The sequence below is a fragment of the Eumetopias jubatus genome, unplaced genomic scaffold (assembly GCF_037043125.1).
Source record: "Eumetopias jubatus isolate StellerSeaLion01/CBP00866 unplaced genomic scaffold, mEumJub1_p1.0 scaffold_5, whole genome shotgun sequence".
Taxonomy (NCBI): Eukaryota; Metazoa; Chordata; class Mammalia; order Carnivora; family Otariidae; genus Eumetopias; species Eumetopias jubatus.
In genome coordinates this window covers 113,777,559-113,798,054 of record NW_028274811.1, presented here as the reverse complement: position 1 = coordinate 113,798,054, position 20,496 = coordinate 113,777,559, and the positions used below count along the sequence as shown (strand labels likewise).

The window sequence follows — 20,496 nt, the reverse complement described above, 5'->3', positions numbered from 1 at the left end:
TCAGAATATAAATGGAATATCATTAAGGACTATCGGTAAAAATTGATGTTATTAATACTATTAAAATATGAGTAAGCACTACATTTTTAGGCATTTTTTCAGTCAAGTCTGGTGGAAGTATACTTTATTACATTGTATGAAGGGGATGGAGCAAGTTTCCTCAAGATCAGCAGCATTATTTTTATTGCATGGCTGTAGCAAACAGGAAAAAGTCAGAGAAGGGATAAGAAGACCCCAGTGGAACCATTCATTAGAGAGAAGACCTGGAGAGAGATGCCAAAAGCTTAAGAATTTGTATAAATATCCTGAAAGAAAAACAGACTTTTCTACCCTAATAAAGTGTTTAAGAATGACTGCCTTATATTTTACTTAAGGAGTCAGTATGCCTCACACAAAAGTTGTTAATTCCAGATAGATGAATCATAGATCCGAATGTGAAAAACAAAACGTTCATAAAAAAAAGGAGAATGTCTTTTTGACCTTGGGTAGGCAAAGATTTATCAAACAGGATACCAAAAAGCAATTACCATAAAGAAAAAAATTGATAAACTGTACTATATTAAAACATTTTTTCCATTCATCAAAAGGTATGATTAAGAGTGAAAGGCCAAGCTTCAGAGTGGGAGAATCTATTTGCAATACAGGTATCAGATGAAGGACTTGTATCTAGAGTATATAAAGTACTTCTAAAATTAATGAGAAAAAGGCAGACAACCTGATAGGAAAAATAGGGATACAACCTGAATAGAAACCTGAACAGAAAAGACTTCACAAAAGGTGGTAACTAATGGCCCATAAACATGAAAAAATGATAAACATCATTAATCACTAGGGGAATACAAAATAAAACCAGAGTGTGATACACAAGCACTAAAATGTCTATGCCTAAACATGGCTAATAGGAAAGAGACAATAGTGTTGGCCAGGATGTAGAGCAGCAGAATACTGTTTGGTAGTATCTACTGAAGTTGACAATAGACAATAGTGTTGGCCAGGATGTAGAGCAACAAAATATTGTTTGGTAGTATCTACTAAAGTTGACTATATGCATATCAACAGTCGCCTTCCTGGCTTTAAACCCAACAGAAATGCATACATCTCTTCACCAGGAGACGATGCCCCAAATTGTTCATAGCAGCACTGTTCATAATAGCCTCCAAATGGAAACAACCCAAATGCCTATCAGCAACAGCATGGATGATTCAAATGTGACATATTTGTGCAAAGGAATATTACACAGCAATGAAAATGAATAAACTACCACTATATGCAACAATCTGGATGAATCTCCTAAACAAGATTTTTAGCAAAAGAAGCCAGACACAAAAGTACATACTGTGTGATTCTATTCATAAAAGTTTAAAGTCAATCTTGTGAAAATTCATTGAGCTGTATACGTTAATAATTCACGTACTGTTTTTGCTCTGTATTTACAGAGCAAATTCCAAAAACATAAAAAAACAGTTGAAGTTAAAGGAGTGGTGGTCTTGTTCCATATGATATATTGGAGGTTCACACTTTGGCTAGAAAATGTCAGGATCCCTTCTTTGCAGTTCCCTTATGAATGTCTAGCTTTCTGAAAATCCTTTCTTAAAAGCCTCAATAATTTGGAGTAATTTTCCGACATGATCAGAATGCCTCTTTAGAATGACAGTATCCATTTTCATCTCTTTTTAGGAAATGACTAGTAGTCATAATTCATCTTGAGATACTAATTTGAATGAAAAAACAAACTTAGATTGACTTTTAACCAGATAATTGTCATCTAAAATGCATATAAATACTGAACATGCTGTAGTCAAAGGAAATACTTAACTGTTTTTGTTCCTTTTCTCCCTTAACTAGGTGGTTTTAGAAATTTGCACACAATTGTTTTGGGAGCGTGCAAAAATGCTCTTGAAGTAGATCTTGGTTACCTCATTATCACTGCTGCTCGTAGGTATGTTTCCTCTTCGTGTTGTCTTTTGTCTTAGAGTTGTTTTTCCTGTTTTACAAAAATTGGGGGAATGTCTGTATGAAGTTTGATTATGCCTCATCCAGATGTAAAATATAAAGGAGTTGTTTAAATAGTATTAGGGCATCACTTAGTAGTGGTAGTCTTATAACTGATGACCAGCTGAGCTGCCCTCCAGACCCAGCAAGCTCTGCAGGGGTGTGGTCTCATCAGTGAAAAGCAGTCAACATTCTCAAGTCCAACAAAAATCAGCGCTGATGCACTGGTGTCTGCAACTCTCTTGGGAACCATTCTTTGAACCTTCTCTGATTTTTGGAATTATTTTAGTTGGTGACAGTATTTGCTATTCAGAAATCAGTATTTTAAGTCAGCTTTTTAAGAGTCCTGACCTTTAACACCTTTATATTTTTAGCATATCTTTATATCAGTTTATGCCACATTTACTGTTTCCTACAGATCAAAAGTCTGCCTCTCCTTTTATATTGTATTTAAATTGAGTTAACCATTTTTTTCAATTTAAAAACAAAACTCTTTCCATCAAAAGAATATTAAGAATATAAATAAAACTGTTTCTGAGTTTAAGTAAGTAGGTGTTGTTACCCAATATAGAGCTATAATCTTTGTTAAAATGGCACTTTTAACAGTTAGCATAAAAAAAGATGTTGAATAATCAGCACCAGATGCAGATTTTGACTTTGACTTAATCAGGTTTAAGCAAGCACTAGAAAGGATATACAGTTCTTACTGTGTAACTCATTGTTAATGTAACTTGTGCCCACACTTCGCAAAATGCTCCTTTAAAGGAAACATCTCTAATGTTTTTTAGTAGAGGAGAGGAAAGTCGTTTGCATGTGACATTTCGGTATGTGAACTTCTTTCAGAGCCTTATGCTAGGAAGAACCTTTGATGCTGATGGTTTTTATTTTACTCTGATATTTATCTTTTTTTCTCATAGGTTGCATGAAGTTCGGATCCAGCCTTCCCTAACCAAAGATGGCGTCTTTTCTGCCCTAAAGATGGCAGAGCTGGAGTTCCCCCAGTTTGAAACACTTCATCTGGGATATGTAGATGAGTTTTTGCTGCAGAGTAAGACTTAATCAACCATTTTATTCCCTAGAATTGCTGTAGGGAACTTACTTGACAAACTGAAACTTGAATTGAGATGTGCCATATTTTCTTGAAAATAATACAGCTTAAAATCTTAGGGGCTCTGCCTTCATGAAAAAGGAACTTTTAATTTAATCTTGAAGTGTCATTGATTTTTTTTTCCCCATATTGCCTCTGACTTAGCATATTAAAGAAAATATAATGATTAACAGTATACAAAAAAAAAAAAATCCTTACCTACATTTGATATTGTCTCCATTTTACTGCCCAAGTTTCTTTCCCATTCTGCTTCATTTTTTTCACAGAATGTCATCCTTGGTTCCATTTGTTGAATTTGATCTGCCACACTTCTTGAAGCTTTTGATGGTCCTCTCAGATGAGGTCCCATTCCCTGTCCATGCTCTTCATTTCCATAATAAGCCCGCTGGGGGTTCTGGATTTCCCAGATAGTGTGAGCACGTAATGGTCAGTATTCATTTGATGATGATTGCAGTTGGAAGGCTTGTTGACAGCATTTTCTGGAATGTATTTACAATTGGGAACTCATTCCTTTGGGTTTGAATGCATGTCAGTTCATTATTCAAGCTTTTGTCCCACATATGACATTAATCAGACATGCAAGAGCACTTCCACCGTCAGCATGTTTTTATTTTTGCAAGAATTGTTTCTTCCCCGTGTAATTTCTAACAGGTCTTTCTTAAACTCACTGTCATACCAGATGGCATTTTTTCTTAGAATCTAGTTTGCACTGTAGAAGAACATAAGGCTTAATTCCTCTGGTCAGGACAGTCTAGGTCAAACGTGACTGTTGTCCTTTTTTTCATTTTTAATAGACGTCTGAATATTGTTTTGTTTACTTTTTCTTTGTTGCAGTGCTCGTTATTACATGCGAAGGATTAAGAAATCAAATTATTATCTTCTTGCCAGTTTAATGGGAATTATTTTTAATCTGTATAACTTTGAAAAAGATGGGCTTTTCACCAACATAGCTTTAAAATGCTAAACTAGTATAGTCATTTCATACAAAATTAATGTATCTGATACCAGACTTTTCTGGTTTTGAATGAGGTGTTGCTTACATTCTCTGTGTTGTTTCTACAGTAGCTTATGTGTAACCCAGCAAAATTTTTAGCTTGGTAATTGGTGTTCCTTCCATAATTTTAGTTTTTCGTCTTCCCCAAAGCTCAAAACTTGACAAATTTTGTATTTTCAAGATGGCCACATTTAGGCCCACTGAAAGATTGTCTTTTGAGAGTTATCTTTATAACCAGCTGTTTCCCTACAGTGTCTCTTTTCCTGAAACACACATTCAGTAGAAACACTTTACCTTTTGGCTACTGCTACCTGTGCTTTTCAGCATGTTTCATAGTGTCTTTCACATTGAAATCTCTTTGTCTTGACCTTTTCATAATCAATCCTTGTTTTCATGTTTGCTGCAGTTCATCCATTTCTCCATATATGTATTTGCCTCTGATCCTCCAAAGGCAACCCAGGATTGTCTCTATCACTGTAGGTGCTAGGTGCTTCTGACAGAGCGTCCAGGGAGGAAGGCGTGGTCACTGCTCATACTTTGTCACTTAATCTCATTCTTCTCAGTAATTTAGATCTTGAAGCACCTCTCCAGGAGGGTGGGGGTGGCATCACCTCTAGTAAAACTTCTATCACTGTTTTGTTACAAAGACTTGGCAAAATATCAATGGAAACATTACCTTTGTGCCCCATACATTTATGGTAAAAATGACAGTGCCAGATTGGGGAAATGGATGTGCTGAAAAGCAGAAGCTGTGTGTTACGAGTAGAAGAAAAGTGTTCCAAAGATGAACACTAAGAGTTTTTTGCTTTCATAGGTTTATGATAACAGAGTTTTATTCAAAGGCGATAGGGATGTAAAACTTATTAAAAACCAGAGCAGTGTTGTCTTTAGTGCTGGGGCTTTGGAGAGAGGGAGAGAGATGGAATTGAGACCTGCAAAAGAAAGATGAGTTCTGGGTGATGTCATCAGAGTTCTTGAGGGAGTGTGACAATCAGGAGACTCCAAGAGCTGGAAGAAGGTGATGATCTCAAAGGGATGAATGTACGATGATGGATTTGTTATGTCAGGTTATAACATTTATGCAGACAGGGAACAGGGTCAGTTCAAGATTTACCCAATCGTTAGGAAAGTTTCAAGTCCAAAGGATAAGAAAAATGTCTTTACAGCAGGCTAAAGAAAATTGCTCAGGCGAATTGTAAAGGATGGGTTGGATTAAGGTAAAATCTGCAAGAAATGCCAGTAAATACAAAAAACAAGGACTATAAGAGAGAGACTGAACTATGTGGAGGATAAAATAGGAAGAGTTTGGAGTAAATAGCTGTTTTAAACATGCTTCGAGCTGGAGGTGTAAATCCCTGTAATGTGTGGGGCATCTTCACCAGAGCAACAGCGTTTTTTTTGTACTTGGTGCAGGTGGTAGTGAGGACTGTGAGAGACGTTTATTGAGTTCCTGTCTCCCCAGCACTCTGTTGGTCATTGAAAATGTGACTGTTAACTAACTAGGTGCAGTCTCTTTTCGTTCAGATTGCTTGTAGTCAAGTGGCCCATCCCGGAGAGTAAAGGCAGGAAGCTGGGAAAAATGAGGACAGGAGGCAAGGAATGAGGTGTGATTTCCAGTGCCACAGACTAGAACGGAGGGTTGTCTCCCACCGATACCCACCCTGTGCGTGTCTGCAAGATGGGGCGCACTAAAGGGCATCGACAGAGGGAGTGCTAATTTAATGGGACTTATTTGAGTTAGAAGTCCCATTTTCTGGGGATGGCACATCTTTACTAACCAGTACCGTGGGTTTTAAGAATGACCCTGAATTCCCAGTTTACTCTTTTCTACACATGGCCACACCTGACTCCAAAGACATGATCCTGATACTGTGAAAGAGAGTTACATATTTAAGATCTTATTTTTCTAAGCTAAAGCTAAAACTTCACCGTAAGTGTGAACCAATACAATATATCCTTCAGTTTTGCTTTAAGAATTTTTGCTTTCTTTTTTCCTTTTCTAAACAATTGAAAATAATTTGTTTCTGTTAGCTATCCCTTGACTTTTAGTATTAATATAAGTTTTTATTTTGCAAGTAAGTGGTATTTACACCGAATACCTAACCTAAAATTGTATTCAAACTTGAGAACCTGATGATGGATCGATGACACAGAACAATCATAGAGAGTGATATACTGGATGTTAAGATAAAGAATCGGCAACATTCCATGACATTTAAGAGTCTTTTTTTTTTTTTTTTTTGAATTGATTTCTCTTTCTAGGCAGAATGGCGAATGCAGATCTGGTAAAGTATGGTTTGGCTGATGTGGTAGAAAATCCTGGTATCATCACCGATATAGGGATGAAGGCAGTCAATGAAGTTTTTTCCTGTATCAAATATCTGGCAATTTATAATTGCCCCCATCTCCATAACCCATACAATTGGATCTCAGGTACTGTAGGCTTAACTATGGCTATGTCTGCCTGCTATCAAAAGAATATATATTTTTGTTTTCTGTGTGTGATATGAATTGTATTCCTAATGTAAAATGTAGCTATTTTATATGAATGTTCATACAAGTGCTGGGAACCTTTGATAACCTAGTTGGAAATATTCTATCCAGTGCCTCTTTGAACTCCTGAAATTCTCTGCCTAGAAATTGGCATTGTCTAGGTTACGGATTCAACTGCCCTGATTTTTTTTATATATTTCTTTGAGCCAGGCGCATAAAATTAAGGTTAGGAATTGTTGCCTGGGATATTATATTTGTTTTCTCTGAATTACCTTCACATGGCGCACATCATCTGAAAGGACAAAGTGGGTATGTATTTAAAAAAAAAAAAAAACAAAACTTTAATTAGGTGACATATTTAGCATTAACTTGTGGTAAAATTTTCATTTGCCTTAAGATCTTAGGTTATTTCCACTCTCCCCTCCCTACCTGATCCCTTGTGTGTAGAAGTGTGACTTTTGTACTTAGTATGTTTCCTTATATGGGGGAGTTCATTTTCCTCCCGAGAGAGTGGTACTGTTTGTTTCTTTTAAGGCCCTTCTTAAATACCTAAATTCACAAACCTTTAAATAAATTCAGAGCTAGAGAATTTTCAGTTGACATCCTCTTTAACCAAACCAAGCCCCCTCACTGACACCTGCTGAACAGCCTCCTCTCCTGTCTGAGTTGCCTCATAAGGCTACTGTAGCTCCTTACAGAGCCCGTCTCCAGCCTCTTTTCAGGCTCTGGGCCATCTGTTGGGATTACTCATTAGAATGGCCATGTCTCCCCTCCCAGAAGTGAAATTCTGTCCCTAGCCTAGCTGCACCAAGAAGTTAACTGGGAAATACAAACTTTAGGTTGTAGCAGGCATAGATCACTTTTAAAAAATAACATTTATTGGATTTTTGGTTTGTTTGTTTTCTTAAATACAGAAGTGTATAAAGAAGAAAACAAAAAATGGCCTATAATCCCATCACTCAGAACTCCTGTTAACACTTAAAAACTAAAAGTAATACATGCACTTGATAAACAATACCAAACAGTACAGAAAGGTACAAAATGAAAAGTCTCCTCTTCTCAAAGGTAACCACCATCAATGGTTTGTTGTATATTCTCTGGACAGATTATTTTGTGCATATTGCAACCTATACATGTATAGCATTTAAAAATGATTTATATACAGAGGACCTTATTAGGTATACCCTCTCCTGTAGCTTGGTTTTTACACTAGGAGTATTTGGGAGAGCTCTCCATAGCAAGTATACTCAATTCTCCTTCATTCTTTTTAACAGCTGTGTAATGTTCTATTAAAAGAATGCACCAACATTTCTTTAACCTAGTGTCCTATCATTGAATAGGCATGTAGGTTGTTAAATGGATCACATTTAGATCAAGGCTGACTTGGTTTCAAGTTAATAATTCCCAAGCCATGTCATTTTCACAATGAAATTAGGTAAGAAGACATCATAATTTAGTCACCAAGTTTTTGAGATCATGAGATAAAATCAAAGTGTTTTAAAGGAAAGGTTTTGAAAATCTTTGTGACCTATAGCAAAATTCATCGGTAATGGAGAAAGTGTTAATCATACTCTCTGGCCATGTCATTTCTCCCAACAGACCACTCAAGATGGACACGATTGGTGGATATCAACTTAGTGCGGTGCCATGCTTTGAAGCTGGACTCCTTTGGCCAGTTTATTGAATTGTTGCCCAGCCTCGAGTTTATTTCACTGGACCAGATGTTTCGTGAACCACCCAAAGTAAGTCACATTTGAGGGAATTACTGTTTGTTTTAATACTCAAGGAAGAAAACAAAACCTAAGTGACTTTTTTTCCCTAATAATATGCCCTTACATTGTTATAATTGGACTTTTTACTCAAAGGTTATAATTTACATGGCCTCTTGCTTTGGTAAGGGGTCTCCAGAGAAGGGAAAGGTAAAAGTAAGTGGAAAGCGGTCTCTGTCAGTTCTATAAGCTGAAGGTAAGGTAAGAGCAAAGGTGGAAATTTGAGCTAGGTCAAAATTTATTACTCAAGAGTAATTAGTTGCAAGATTAAATCTCTAATTAGGAACCTCAGATATAAATATGGATTAGGGATTTATTTTGGAAATGTTTTACTTTGCTGTTCTCTCTTCTGTGCAGTTAATAGTCCTGGAAAACCTTGAGATTGTCTAGTTGTATGAAATGTTATTTCAAAACTGCTTAACTAATAAAACTTTTCGCTCTCACTGTAATAAAAACTTAATGCTTCAGCTAGTTACCCTCCCTCTCCTCGGTTCTTAATGGTTACATTCCCACTGTGCAAGCAGTACATTATAGTGGGGAAGGCTCAGGATTGGAGGTCAGATTATTGGGTTTCAAGTCCCAGCTGTAGCATTTACTGGTCTCTTACACAGACCTCTTTCTACTGCATTTCATCATCTGTAAATCCAGACCGATAGCGCTGCGTCTTGCTTGAAGTCTTATGAGGCTCTAATAAGGTGCTTGATGCATATGTGAAAGTAGTGCTGTGTAAATATTCTTAGGTCAAGATGAAATGGAGGAATATGAAAAATGAAGTGTTCTATTAACTAACCTGAGTGAATACGCATGTGTTTTCATCTCACTTTAGGGCTGTGCTCGAGTCGGTCTGAGTGCAGGCACTGGAATTGGGGTTTCCTCGGCCCTTGTTAGCAACCAGAACTCCAACAATGACAATGAGAACAATGCCCAGAATAATGCCAACATCCATGACAACAATCACCATCACCCAGATGACTCGGATGAGGAGAATGACTTCCGGCAAGACCTGCAGCCAGGAGAGCAGCAGTTTGCAGCCGACGGTAACCCAGATCTTTTGTGAGCTCCACACAGAAGTGATTTTTACTTTGGATTGTTTTTCTCTGACCTTGTTCTGTTTCCTTCTCCCCTTATTTCAGTTTTTTTACTGAAAAACTTTACACATGAGGGACCTGGTTGACAAGGCAAATGGGGGGGTGGGGATGAAATGTGCCTATCTGCTGGCTTGTTTCGGAGCTATCTTTGTGATGCCTCTTGTCCCTGGACTCTGTAAGGATGCGTACAGCATGGGAAGGACTCATGGATGCCATGAGAATTAGGGTACAGTGGGCCTTAGGCCTGGCCTACCTGAGATTTAACTTTCAGGATTTGGGCGAAGGAACATCTCTTTATATCTCCCTGACCAATAGATCGGTAGATAGAACTTCATTGGGAGGGCTGTTTTTGGATGTTCCTAGAACTGAAAAAAATGAAGAGCAGTCCTGTGCTAGACACTGTTGGGCACCTTTCATATACTTGTCATCATTAAGTCTTCACAAACACCCACCAAATTAAGTACATAAGCCAATAAAGCCCTTTTGGATTTCACTTATATAATTACCCATGCATTCTTCAGTATTGACTGAACACCTGCTGTATCCAGCCCGTGTACTCTTGGGCTTCATATGCCCCTCTGTCAGGGAGTGAGGATGAAGGGAAATTGTTTTCTTACCAAGTTTTCCAGTTTCCCAGTTGGCCCTCAAGAACTGGAAAAGGAATCCTTCAAGCTATCTTGTTTTCATTGCCCCTTCACTCATTTCGCTTCACAGTGATTACTGAGAAATGGGGTGCCCTGACATGATGTACCTGCTTTCATCATGAAAGCAAACTGTGTATAGAGCATCCTTTCCTTTAGGATTGCTCTGAGTATGTAGGGCCTGACCTAAGAATCATCTCTCGGCATTGTCTTCACCTCACATGTTTTCTATAGAACTCTCCATTTTGGCTCTTGGCAAAGTCACCAGTGACTCTCCTGAGAACACTAGTAGTCATTTCTCCACTTTGGTCATGTTTGACATCTGAGCAGCATTTGTCATTGTTGTCTGCTTCTACCTTCCTGAGATAATTCTTCTCTTGGCGTCTCCGAGACTGTTTTCCTGGTTTCTTTGGGTCTCACTGGACGTGCCCACTTGGTTCCCTTTACTTACAGCACCTCCTCTATTCTACTTTGGTCCTTGACCTCCTTGTTTCTCTCTATACGTTTTCTCTACAAAAGCTCCTACAGTCACATGGTTTCAGTGCCAACTATATGATAATGAATTCCAAACCTTTGTTTTCTACCTTCTATCTTCCGACTTTTGAAATAAATATGGTTATATACAATTTCATACTTTTTATTTCCACACGAGTACTTTTAGGCATTTCAAACTTACGGTTATCTCTCTCCCCTGACATCTTCCCCCCAAAATACAAAAACAGAAGTGCAGAGCTAACAGGTGCTAGGACTGAAGGAGGGAGAATGAGGTCAGGTATTGTCTCTCCACCTTATTCTCCCTGAGTGCCATCATATTTGTCCCTGGTGCCATGAGGACCTGGATTTCAGACGACACAGACCATCCATGGGAAACTGTTAAAGCAGCTTCAGTGCAGAGCTACCCAAATCCTAGGAACCCAGTTGTGGTTGGAGTGGATGCACTGGACAGACTATAGTCTCCACTGGAAGTTACATGGCCATAGGCTTCTCAGTACAGAATGGAGAATGCCTTCCATTATGAAATCACATATTGGTGCAGCAGAAACCAAAATGTGTGCCGGAACACTATATTTGATTTATAAGAGAGAACGGTGGAACTTAAATCTACTAACATTTGAAACTAAGGTTTCAGGAGATGAGAGACTTGCATACAGACCACATTTTGAGATATAGTATTGTCAAGTACATTATCTTTAAATGCTGTTAAAGGCTGAGAAGCAAAGGAACTGCATCTGCCAAGATTGAAGAATTAAACAGCTTCAACCAGAGGAAGGCTCAGAACACCAAAGATGATGGCAGCACTTGTAGGGGACTGCAGATTGCCACAAAACATTGGTTCCACAGATCTCCCTGAGTTGGCAGTGTATTTATTTGTATTTGTTATTACATTACATATCAGGTCAGTTCTTCTAAATAAAAAAGAAGGAGCTGGAGAAAGGCTGTGTGACTTTTTATCAAAACCAGGGATGGAAAGAATTCAAATACAAAAGAGAAGCAGAAAAAGTTTTCTTAAATAGTGGTACAGAGATTCAAACTAAAAGGGGTCAGTGGGACCTGGTGTTTGTTGAAATGACTAACGTGGATGCTTCTACTCTTTAGGTGTGATCTTGATAATTTAAAAATACTTGAAAGTGGTATTGATAGGTTGTTAATTTAGAATTTTAAAACTTTTTGTGCATGGGCCTCTACTTGGTCTTGGGACACCCCCAAAATGAAGCAGAGGCCCCCACTGTTTCTTGCCCTGTTACATTTAACAGCGTGCATAAAGTAGCAGAGTTTAAAAGAAGGGCATTGTATAATTTTAAAAATAAAATTTTATTCATGCAAGTTAAGTGGGTCTGTGTATAAACTGCTATAATAAATCATGGGTGTTTTTCAGCAGACATTATTATTAAGGTAATACTTGATTTCAAAAATATGATTTTACTGCTTTACAGAGTATTGATTTATCAGAATATTATGGTTTGTTAAAGATATTATCATTCTTAAGATTTGCACTTCCAAAATTCTTAAGACTTAGAATGCTTTATTTTGGGCTAGTTATGTTAATTGAAAATTTAAGTTCATTACCTGCATTTTACAGCACTCTAAAACAGAGGAATAGATGTTCATATTTTCTAACAATTCACATTTGCCTGACATAAAATTACCATGTGTCAAAATCATACTTCTCTAATTGCTAAAGCATTTTGCCAAATTATTTTAACATAATTGCTTTTGAATTAATTATAACCACAAAGCATAGTTTTGCCTCTATGTCATTTTACTGAGTTTCTATCTTGATTTAACACATCAATCCCAAGTACTTTCTACTCTTAAAAATGATTTGCCCCTCTCCCTCCCCTCACCACTGCCCTCTGCCCGCCCCCCCCCCCCCCCCCCCGTTAATCTAAATTAGCCTAAGTGAAATTGCTCTGCAGCTTTTATTTTTGGCAGTGGTTCTCAAACTTGAGTGCATCAGAATTACCTGGAAGACTTGTCAAAACACAGGTTGCTGGGTTTAGCCCTCAGAGGGTCTGAGTTAGTACCTCTGGGTGGGGCGACATAATTTTCATTTCTAACAAGTTCCCAAGTGATTCTAATGCTGCTGGTCTGGGACCACAGTTTGAAAACCATTGATTTTGGAAAATCCTTATATATGAAGTCTGAGGGTAAACTACAGTGTGGAAAAAAAATCACAGTAAATACATTTTGTTTTATATTTTGGGCAGATGATTGTCAACCACTAAATAATATTTCTGATATTAGAAATGGTTGCACATAAATCATTTCTTAAAAGACAGTCCTTTATTTTATAACATTTAATAAAGGTTATGAATTTCTAACCAGACTTTGTATAAAAGAGACCAGTTAATATATTTGTGTAAAAACAGCTCAAATCCATTAAGATTTATAGTTATATTTTGTAACAGGATTTTTTTTTTATAACTGAAATAACATTTAAGCTGAACAAAACATTTGGTAAACATTGATATTTGATTAAAAGATAGCTCACATAATTTCGGTAAGATTAAATCATTCTGAAAAAAATTTACTGCCCTAATGATAAAATATTTTGAACCAAAAAAATCTAAACCAAGAATCCCTTGCACCTTCCCTAGCCCACGGGTGTCGCCGTCTCATTTACTTACCGGAGACAAAAATCAAGATGTTCTCTTTTCTTTTCTTTATAGCTCACCTATCTATTCTCCACGGCATTGAGTCCTTTAGCAAGAACTTGTTGACTGTCTTCAAAGCATCTTGCCATTCAGTCTACATTCTCCTTGCCTACTGTACCACCATTGTACCACATCTTTTTTTTTTTTTAATCTAAATGCTTTAATACGTTTCAAACTGGTCACCCTACTTTCTCTCTTGATCAGCTAAAATTAGGTCTTAGAGCAGCCAGGGCAGTGTTGTTAAAACATATGCCAGATGACGTTGCTCCCTTACTTCAGGCTTTCCAGTAGCTTCCTACTGCCTTAGGAGAAAATCCACTTTCTTGATTTGGGCCATAAAAACCTATGTGATCTGGCCTGTCCTCACTGTGTGCTACTCCCCACCTCACACACTACACTTACTGTGTGCTGAGCTCGCACCTCTGTCACACCAACTGCTACCTCTTCTTAGGATTTCACCGCTGTTTCTCAGCACCTAAGAACAGTGACACATTGTAGTAGCTGCTTAGTAAATATTCAAAGGAATGAATGCAATGAAAGAAGTTAAATATAAAGTATCTTTTGGATATTCTATTAAATACCTCCAACAGGTTAGCCTGGCAACCTAAAAAGCTGTTGCTCAGCAGCTTTGGAAAACCTTATCACATAGGTATATGAATGTACTTCGGTTTTAATGATTCCCCTCTGCATATGAGAAATAATTCTAAGCTTTTTAGCAAGACTTTCTAAGCTTTTCACAGTCTGGGGCCCAGGCTACCATTTTAGCCTTGTTTTCTCTTGCTCCCTCATCCCAATACAAACACTTGTTCTTTCTATCACTGGAATACTTACTCTCCTGGAAAATGTAGCATGCTTCCTGGTGTTTAGGAAATGTCCCCTTATATCAGTGAAAACTTCCCTGCCCAACAGGAAAATTAGTTGTTCCTTTTTGGTCCATATTCCCCTTGCACTTGGACTGCTGTAGCACTTAGCGAGTCTCTTCTGACCTAATTCTGCATATCTGACTTCTCTATTAGAATGTGTGCATTCTCTTTGAGAGCAGAGATTATAAATTTCCCATCTGCTCCTTGTCCCTGTACTGTAGCAGGCTCAGTTGACATCCTTGCAAATTGTACTACCCCTTTTAAGCCTCACTTCCCTCAGCTGCATAAAGGAGGCTAGTATTAATGTCCTTGTGAGCCTGCCATAAGAAATAAATAAGGTAATATATATAAAAACCTTTAGCCTAGAGCTTGGCATAGAGTATGTACATGATAATTCTCTTCATAACTGTTAATAAGAATTGAAGGAAAGAAGAAAATCGATTGGCTTTTATCATGAAAGATTTATCGGCAAGGTCAGGCCTCCTTTGGGCACTAAAATATAGAAAATTGAGGTCTAGAGCTGGGCAAGAATGTAAGATGGGAGACTATTCAATAACGGGGAGTGTGCTTTGGTGTATATTAAAGACCAAAGCAAATCTCCTTGTCCCCACAAAATCTCAAATTTTACTGTTGTATATTCCAGAGACATTTATCTGAATGGTGTCTTTCTGTTGTAATCCTGTTTTGCCTTGGTTTATTTGTTAACTGAATTTGCCTTGTCTATGTAAGTAGATTCTTCAGTTCTTTCAGGAACAGGATCTTGTTTTCTCTTTTGGTGGTTTATTCATTTCATCCAAATGGTTGGTTGGTTGGTTGGTTGGTTGGTTGACTTCCCAGCAGTAGTCCTTGAGCACCCCTAGGCAGTGAGGATATAGTGATGAACAGGCTAGACACAGTCTCTGCGGCCCTCTAGGTCCTGGCCAAACTATAAATGGAAGGGTAGTATGATTATTGCCCTGACTCAGACTGAGATCAGGCACACAAGCTTAGGTTGTAAGAGGGTACTAGATTGACTGCCTTGCATACTGATTTGAGGGACTTGAATTTAATCTTGTAAAAAGCTGGCAAAGCTAGGAATTGTTTTATTTAGGGTCCTCTTGGGAAAATGACCATTTTATCTTAAGAAGATAGAGTAAGTTAATTGAAGCTTATTGGTCTGAAATTGCTCACTGTGCTCATCTTCTGGAAAGATATAAATAAAATCACACGTTCCCATTCACTGATAGGCACTAATAACGGTCACGAATTCTTTGATGTAGAATATTTGAGGGAGAGTAAAATGTTAAAAATGCGCTTAGTGTATTTGTTCGTAATCCTTGTCCTGTGTTAGCTAAAAATGATACCATAGCCTCCAGAGAGTAGGAGAGGAAATGTGCAGTTTGAGCTTGCCTGCCCAGTGCATCCTGGTGTAGCTGGCAGATACTACAAGACTAATTGCTTGTAAAATGATCGTGAGGTCTTTCCAGTAGCTGGCCCTCACTATTGTCTGGCAGATCACTTAGAGGGAGGCACACAGTTGCCTCACAGAGCCATGCCTGCTGACATCTTCAGGAATGAACATGGTGCTTTCTTCTCTCTGCTGCATGCCGTTCTCCCTGCTTTCATCTTATGGTGATGGACTGGCTCCACCGAGTGCTGTTTTGCCGTTGTGATTTCCTCTCCCGTGGAATGATTGGGCACTTCCTGTTCTCGTCTGTCTAATGAAGCACTGTTATAGGCTGTTCTTCCAGCGTGGGCCTAATAATCACAGGGCTGCTCGTTTCTCAGGGGTGCCACAGATTTGTCGCCCATTGTGGTTTTTTTTTAAGACCTCTCTTGGTTTCACTTTGACTGTGTTTATTTCTGTTGAAGCATTGAATGAGATGGAAGACATGGTGCCAGAAGACGGGGAGGTGGCCGCGAGTGGACAGGAGACGGCAGCTCGCAGTCAGGCAGTTATCCCTGTGGATGTTGACGAGGAACAAGCAGGTAATCATGTGACTTCCACATTCGTGGTTCTGAAAACTTGGGCCCCACTCTAGTGAAGAAAGTAAAACACTAAGTGATTATTCTTTAACATTACAGTTAATGATGTGTTATATGCTATTTATTATTGACACCCGAATTTTGTTGATGTTCTCCTTGCACATATACATATCTTACTAAGGTTTGTTTTTTGTTTTTTCTAACTGCGGCAGCAACTCCTTTCTCTATATTGGTGTTCACACGTGTGTGTGTGTGTGTGTGTGTGTGTGTGTGGAAAGAAAGCACTCAGATTGTTGATGGAGAAGATGAATGACCCGATTACATAGTTTGCTTGTCATCTTCCTTCATTTTGGTGGGGAGGAGCAGGAGTGGACAAGTTGGCCTGGTTCAGTTAACAGACCAAGACCTCGTCTCTGTTTGCCCCTGGGTGACTTACAGCAGGCTGTACAGAGTCAGAAGGCCCTTAAAGATTACCTGATACAGCCCTATGTTTGACAGATGGGGAAACTAAGTCTTTCAGAATGAGTTTGAATAATTTGCCTAAGACCATTCAGCCAGTCTTACAGGGACGGCGCTGAGATTAGAACCCAAGTTTTCTTACTCCTGATCTGTTGGAATGTTAATTTGTCTTTGAATTAAAAATATCTTTTAACTATCCTTGTTTTAAGTGTCTTACAGATGCAGTCACTTATTCAACAAATATTTACTGAGTATTACTCTGTGCCAGGCATTGTACAATGTGACAGGAACAAGACAGGCAAGGTTCCTTGGAGCTTACAGTTTATCGGTGGAGTGAACTTCAGTCATTTGTCAGAGAGACTTGGGTCATAAGACTAAACATTTACAAGGTGTACAGCCAAGCAGAGAAGACACTTTTTACACATACATAAATACTCAAATAACCAAACTGTAACATGCATCTAGCCTTTCAAGAACGTATCTTGCTACATCTAATGAGAAAGACAATACTCAATTAAAGAACGCGGAGAGCTCACTACTCCTATAGGTGCCTGAGGTTCATCTTCACTTGCTTTGTCTTCATCCATACATTTGCAAAATTGGGAAAGTAGGCTATTTTTTTAAGTGATTATTATGACTTGGTTATTTTTTCAATAACCAACTTTATTGTGACTTTTCAAATAGTGAAGGTCCTCAAGGGGGATGCCGTATGATCTTCTATTTTGATCTGCCTTTAGAAATGTGTATGTTCCGTTAACATGAGTGACAAGGGAGGCTACATAGAGCCAAAGCATCTCTGTGAGCCCAGATCCCTGTAAATAGTACTTGAAGAGAGAGCCTTTCTTGGCAAAAAGTAACTGTCAGGCGTGTGCTTTTTGTTTTAGGACCCAGTGGTCTTCAGCGTGTAGTAAAACCAACCCCAATTACTGTTCATGATTCAGAGAGTGATGATGAGGAAGACAGTCTAGAACTCCAAGAAGTCTGGATTCCTAAGAATGGTGCTCGGCGTTACTCTGAACGCGAAGAAAAATCTGGAGAGTCAGTGCAGTCCAGGGAACTGTCAGGTGAGAGATAATGTCTTGCTGGGACCGGTTAGTGGGAGTCATTGTGAGAACTGACAGACACACTTGACCTTTATATAATGTGTCTCTACCACAACCTGTGGTGCAGTTAACATTTCCTTATGGAATGTGACAGGAGGCGAGAAAGGGCAGTAGCCCAAGGGAGAGGGGAATCAGGGTGGCACGCTCGAGGGCAAGTGTAGCACAACAAAAATACTGTGGAATCAGGGTTCAGGGAAGAGAAGACGTGAGGATTGTGACTTCCACAGTGGAGGCTTTAGGACCTTGCAACATCAGGGTATCAGGGATTAGCGAGGGGCCTGGGCTTCCTTCACGTGGGGGGATGACTCCCGAGGCGTCCAGAGCAGTGAGCAAACAACCACTCTGCCAGCTGATACTCTGTCCAGTTGTGCTCAGTCAACATTCGAGGCTAGTTTGTGCTTGAGGGAGTCATGCAGTGTGTTCTTATAATCCCTGCCTCCCCTTACATCCAGTCAGCAGCCTCTACCATTTGTCTCACCAAGAAACTATAATTCTCTTAACCTTCAGTTCATTTCTTCTTCCTTGTCTTTCCTTCCCTTCTGTTTCTCAGAACTACGTGCATACCACTTTGGGCAAAGGATGAGGTTTTTAAAAATTGTCCACTAATTTCCCTTGGGTACCCTACTCCTTAGTATGTTTGAGTGTTCGGTGTACATTTAACACCGGCCCTGAAATATATAATCACTTCTGTGTGTGGAAAGCTTATTAGTTCTTTAGACTTGGGATCATTTACTAACCAATGACTGATTACTCCATTCTTATTTTATTCCTTTTAAGAAATTCGGGTATTTTCACACTGTGGTTGAAAGGAGCTTTTTTTGAAACTAAAATTTAGGGAAAGGAGTGTGACCAGCTGACTAGCCTAATGTTTCCTAGGAAGTTCAGTTTCTGAATTTAGAAACTAGATCTGTCAGCCAGACAAAATCTTATTTCAGTATTCCTTTATATATTCATTGAGCCTTACTGTGCCCCAGGTACTGTTAGGTGCGGTGAGGGATGCAGAGATGAGTAAGTCATGATCCCTTTCTCTCTAGGGAACCTCTAGTCTGGTTGGAAGAGTCAGGCCAGAAATCTAGATAATAGTGTCACAGGGCATATCCTACAGGGGCTTTGGGGTGGGGGCGCAGGAGAGATTGAGCCAGAGGTGCAAGGCTAAAGAATTGGTGAGAACATAGATCCGGAGATAGTATGGCAGGGGATGTTCAGAGAAAAGTTTGGGCTAGCATGTAGTATGTACATGGAGGGGCCGAGAACAGAAAGCTAGTTCGGAACTAGATGGTGGTGGGCAGCGGAGGCTGAGCCGAGGAGAATAAACCAGGTAGGCGCTAGAGACCATAGAGACTTTTTGAGCAGCTGAGTGATGTGGTCACCATTGTACTTTAGGAAAATTAGTGTACATTGTTTCCTGTTCCAAATTTACTCTTGCCTTTTGTCCAGAATTTGTACTGAAATCTTTTCTTTTCCTCGGGCCATTCTTCTTTTTCTATAAGCAGTAAGTGGAAAAGGCAAGACTCCACTTCGAAAGAGGTACAACTCCCATCAGATGGGCCAGTCGAAGCAGTTTCCCCTCGAGGAAAGCAGCTGTGAGAAAGGCTGTCAGGTCACCAGTGAGCAGATCAAAGCCGATATGAAAGCAGCTAGGGATATTCCTGAAAAGAAAAAAAACAAGGATGTTTATCCCAGCTGCAGCAGCGCCACCGCCAGCACAGTGGGAACCTCCAGCTCACACAGCACTGCTTCTCAAAGCCCCGACTTTGTAAGGACGGTGAACAGCGGCGGCTCTTCCGAGCCTAGCCCTTCAGAAGTGGATGTGTCCAGGCAGTGTGTCTGCTCCCCCGGTGGGTCAGAGGACTCTGAGGCCATGGAGGAGGGTGATGCAGAGAGTTCTGTCTGCCCCAGATGCTGCTGTCACAGGCCCCAGGAATCCCAAAGGAGAACTAGCAGGTGTTCTGATGAGGAACGTCCTTCAACCAGCCGAGCCTGTGTTGTGAATGGCCCGGATGGTACGAGATCCGCCTTTTCCTTTAGGACTCTGCCACAAGGGGGGTCTTCAGGCCCAGCACATGATGAGAGGACTAATGGGAGTGGCTCTGGGGCTACAGGTGAGGACAGGAGGGGGAGCTCCCAGCCTGAGAGCTGTGACGTGCAGTCTCATGAAGACTACCCTCGGAGGCCCCTAACAAGGGCCAGGAGCAGACTCTCCCATGTACCGCTGGTATCTGAGTCAGGTATGACAATGCTGCCAGGACTAGCAACTGCAGGGTAGGCCTTGGCAGGGGCATGAGCTCGTTCCAGAAGTCTTCTTCCATAAAGCCAGTTTGGCAGATGGAATTCTGTGTTGGGGTTCTGTGATCATACAGAGTTTGAACTAATTTTCAGCAGTGGTGCGGGTGGGGGGAAGGCATGTGAAAGATCTTGTAAAACCTCCAACCCAGGAAAACTCAAATAGTTCAGCCTCTGAGAGAAATAATAACTGTGTATATTGACCCTAAATACGATATTGATTCTGATGTCTAAGTCCCAGTGTAACTCTGCTCCCATCCCATACTTAGGGAAGTTGCAACTCTTAGTGAAGCTTTAAACCTTAGCCAAAAGGTAAGGACCTGAAGTTGCTGGGGCTGGGGAATATATCATATGGGTATACCCCTCTTTCTGCCTCTGCACTACTTAGTAATTCTTTCTGAAATCTAGTTTTGCTTCCAGTTAGGTTTGCCAGGAGATAAGCAGGTAAGTAGGTAGTTGAGCTGAGAATTACTTTTGGTGAAGATACACTCAAAACATGTATCTGTATATAATTTCATTGATAACATCTATAATGTGTATGCCAAGGCATTGGATTGGATGGGGTAAGCACGTTTCTCAATCA

The 20,496-nt window shown here is 39.6% G+C and overlaps 1 protein-coding gene across 3 annotated transcripts in view; it reads left to right on the top strand.

Annotated features, from left to right (window-relative positions):
• The window catches only part of FBXO38 (F-box protein 38), a 54,616-nt gene that overhangs the window by 21,438 nt on the left and 12,682 nt on the right, over positions 1 to 20,496 (top strand). The window contains exons 8-15 of one of the 3 annotated variants that reach the window (XM_028106521.2): positions 1,846 to 1,939; positions 2,910 to 3,040; positions 6,357 to 6,527; positions 8,187 to 8,329; positions 9,183 to 9,393; positions 15,955 to 16,071; positions 17,412 to 17,591; positions 19,124 to 19,633. In XM_028106521.2, the coding sequence (XP_027962322.1) occupies positions 1,846 to 1,939; positions 2,910 to 3,040; positions 6,357 to 6,527; positions 8,187 to 8,329; positions 9,183 to 9,393; positions 15,955 to 16,071; positions 17,412 to 17,591; positions 19,124 to 19,633 (1,557 nt within the window). Of the gene's footprint in view, positions 1 to 1,845; positions 1,940 to 2,909; positions 3,041 to 6,356; positions 6,528 to 8,186; positions 8,330 to 9,182; positions 9,394 to 15,954; positions 16,072 to 17,411; positions 17,592 to 19,123; positions 19,859 to 20,496 lie in introns of all 3 variants that reach the window. The other 2 variants (XM_028106520.2, XM_028106522.2) reach the window with 2 other exon arrangements.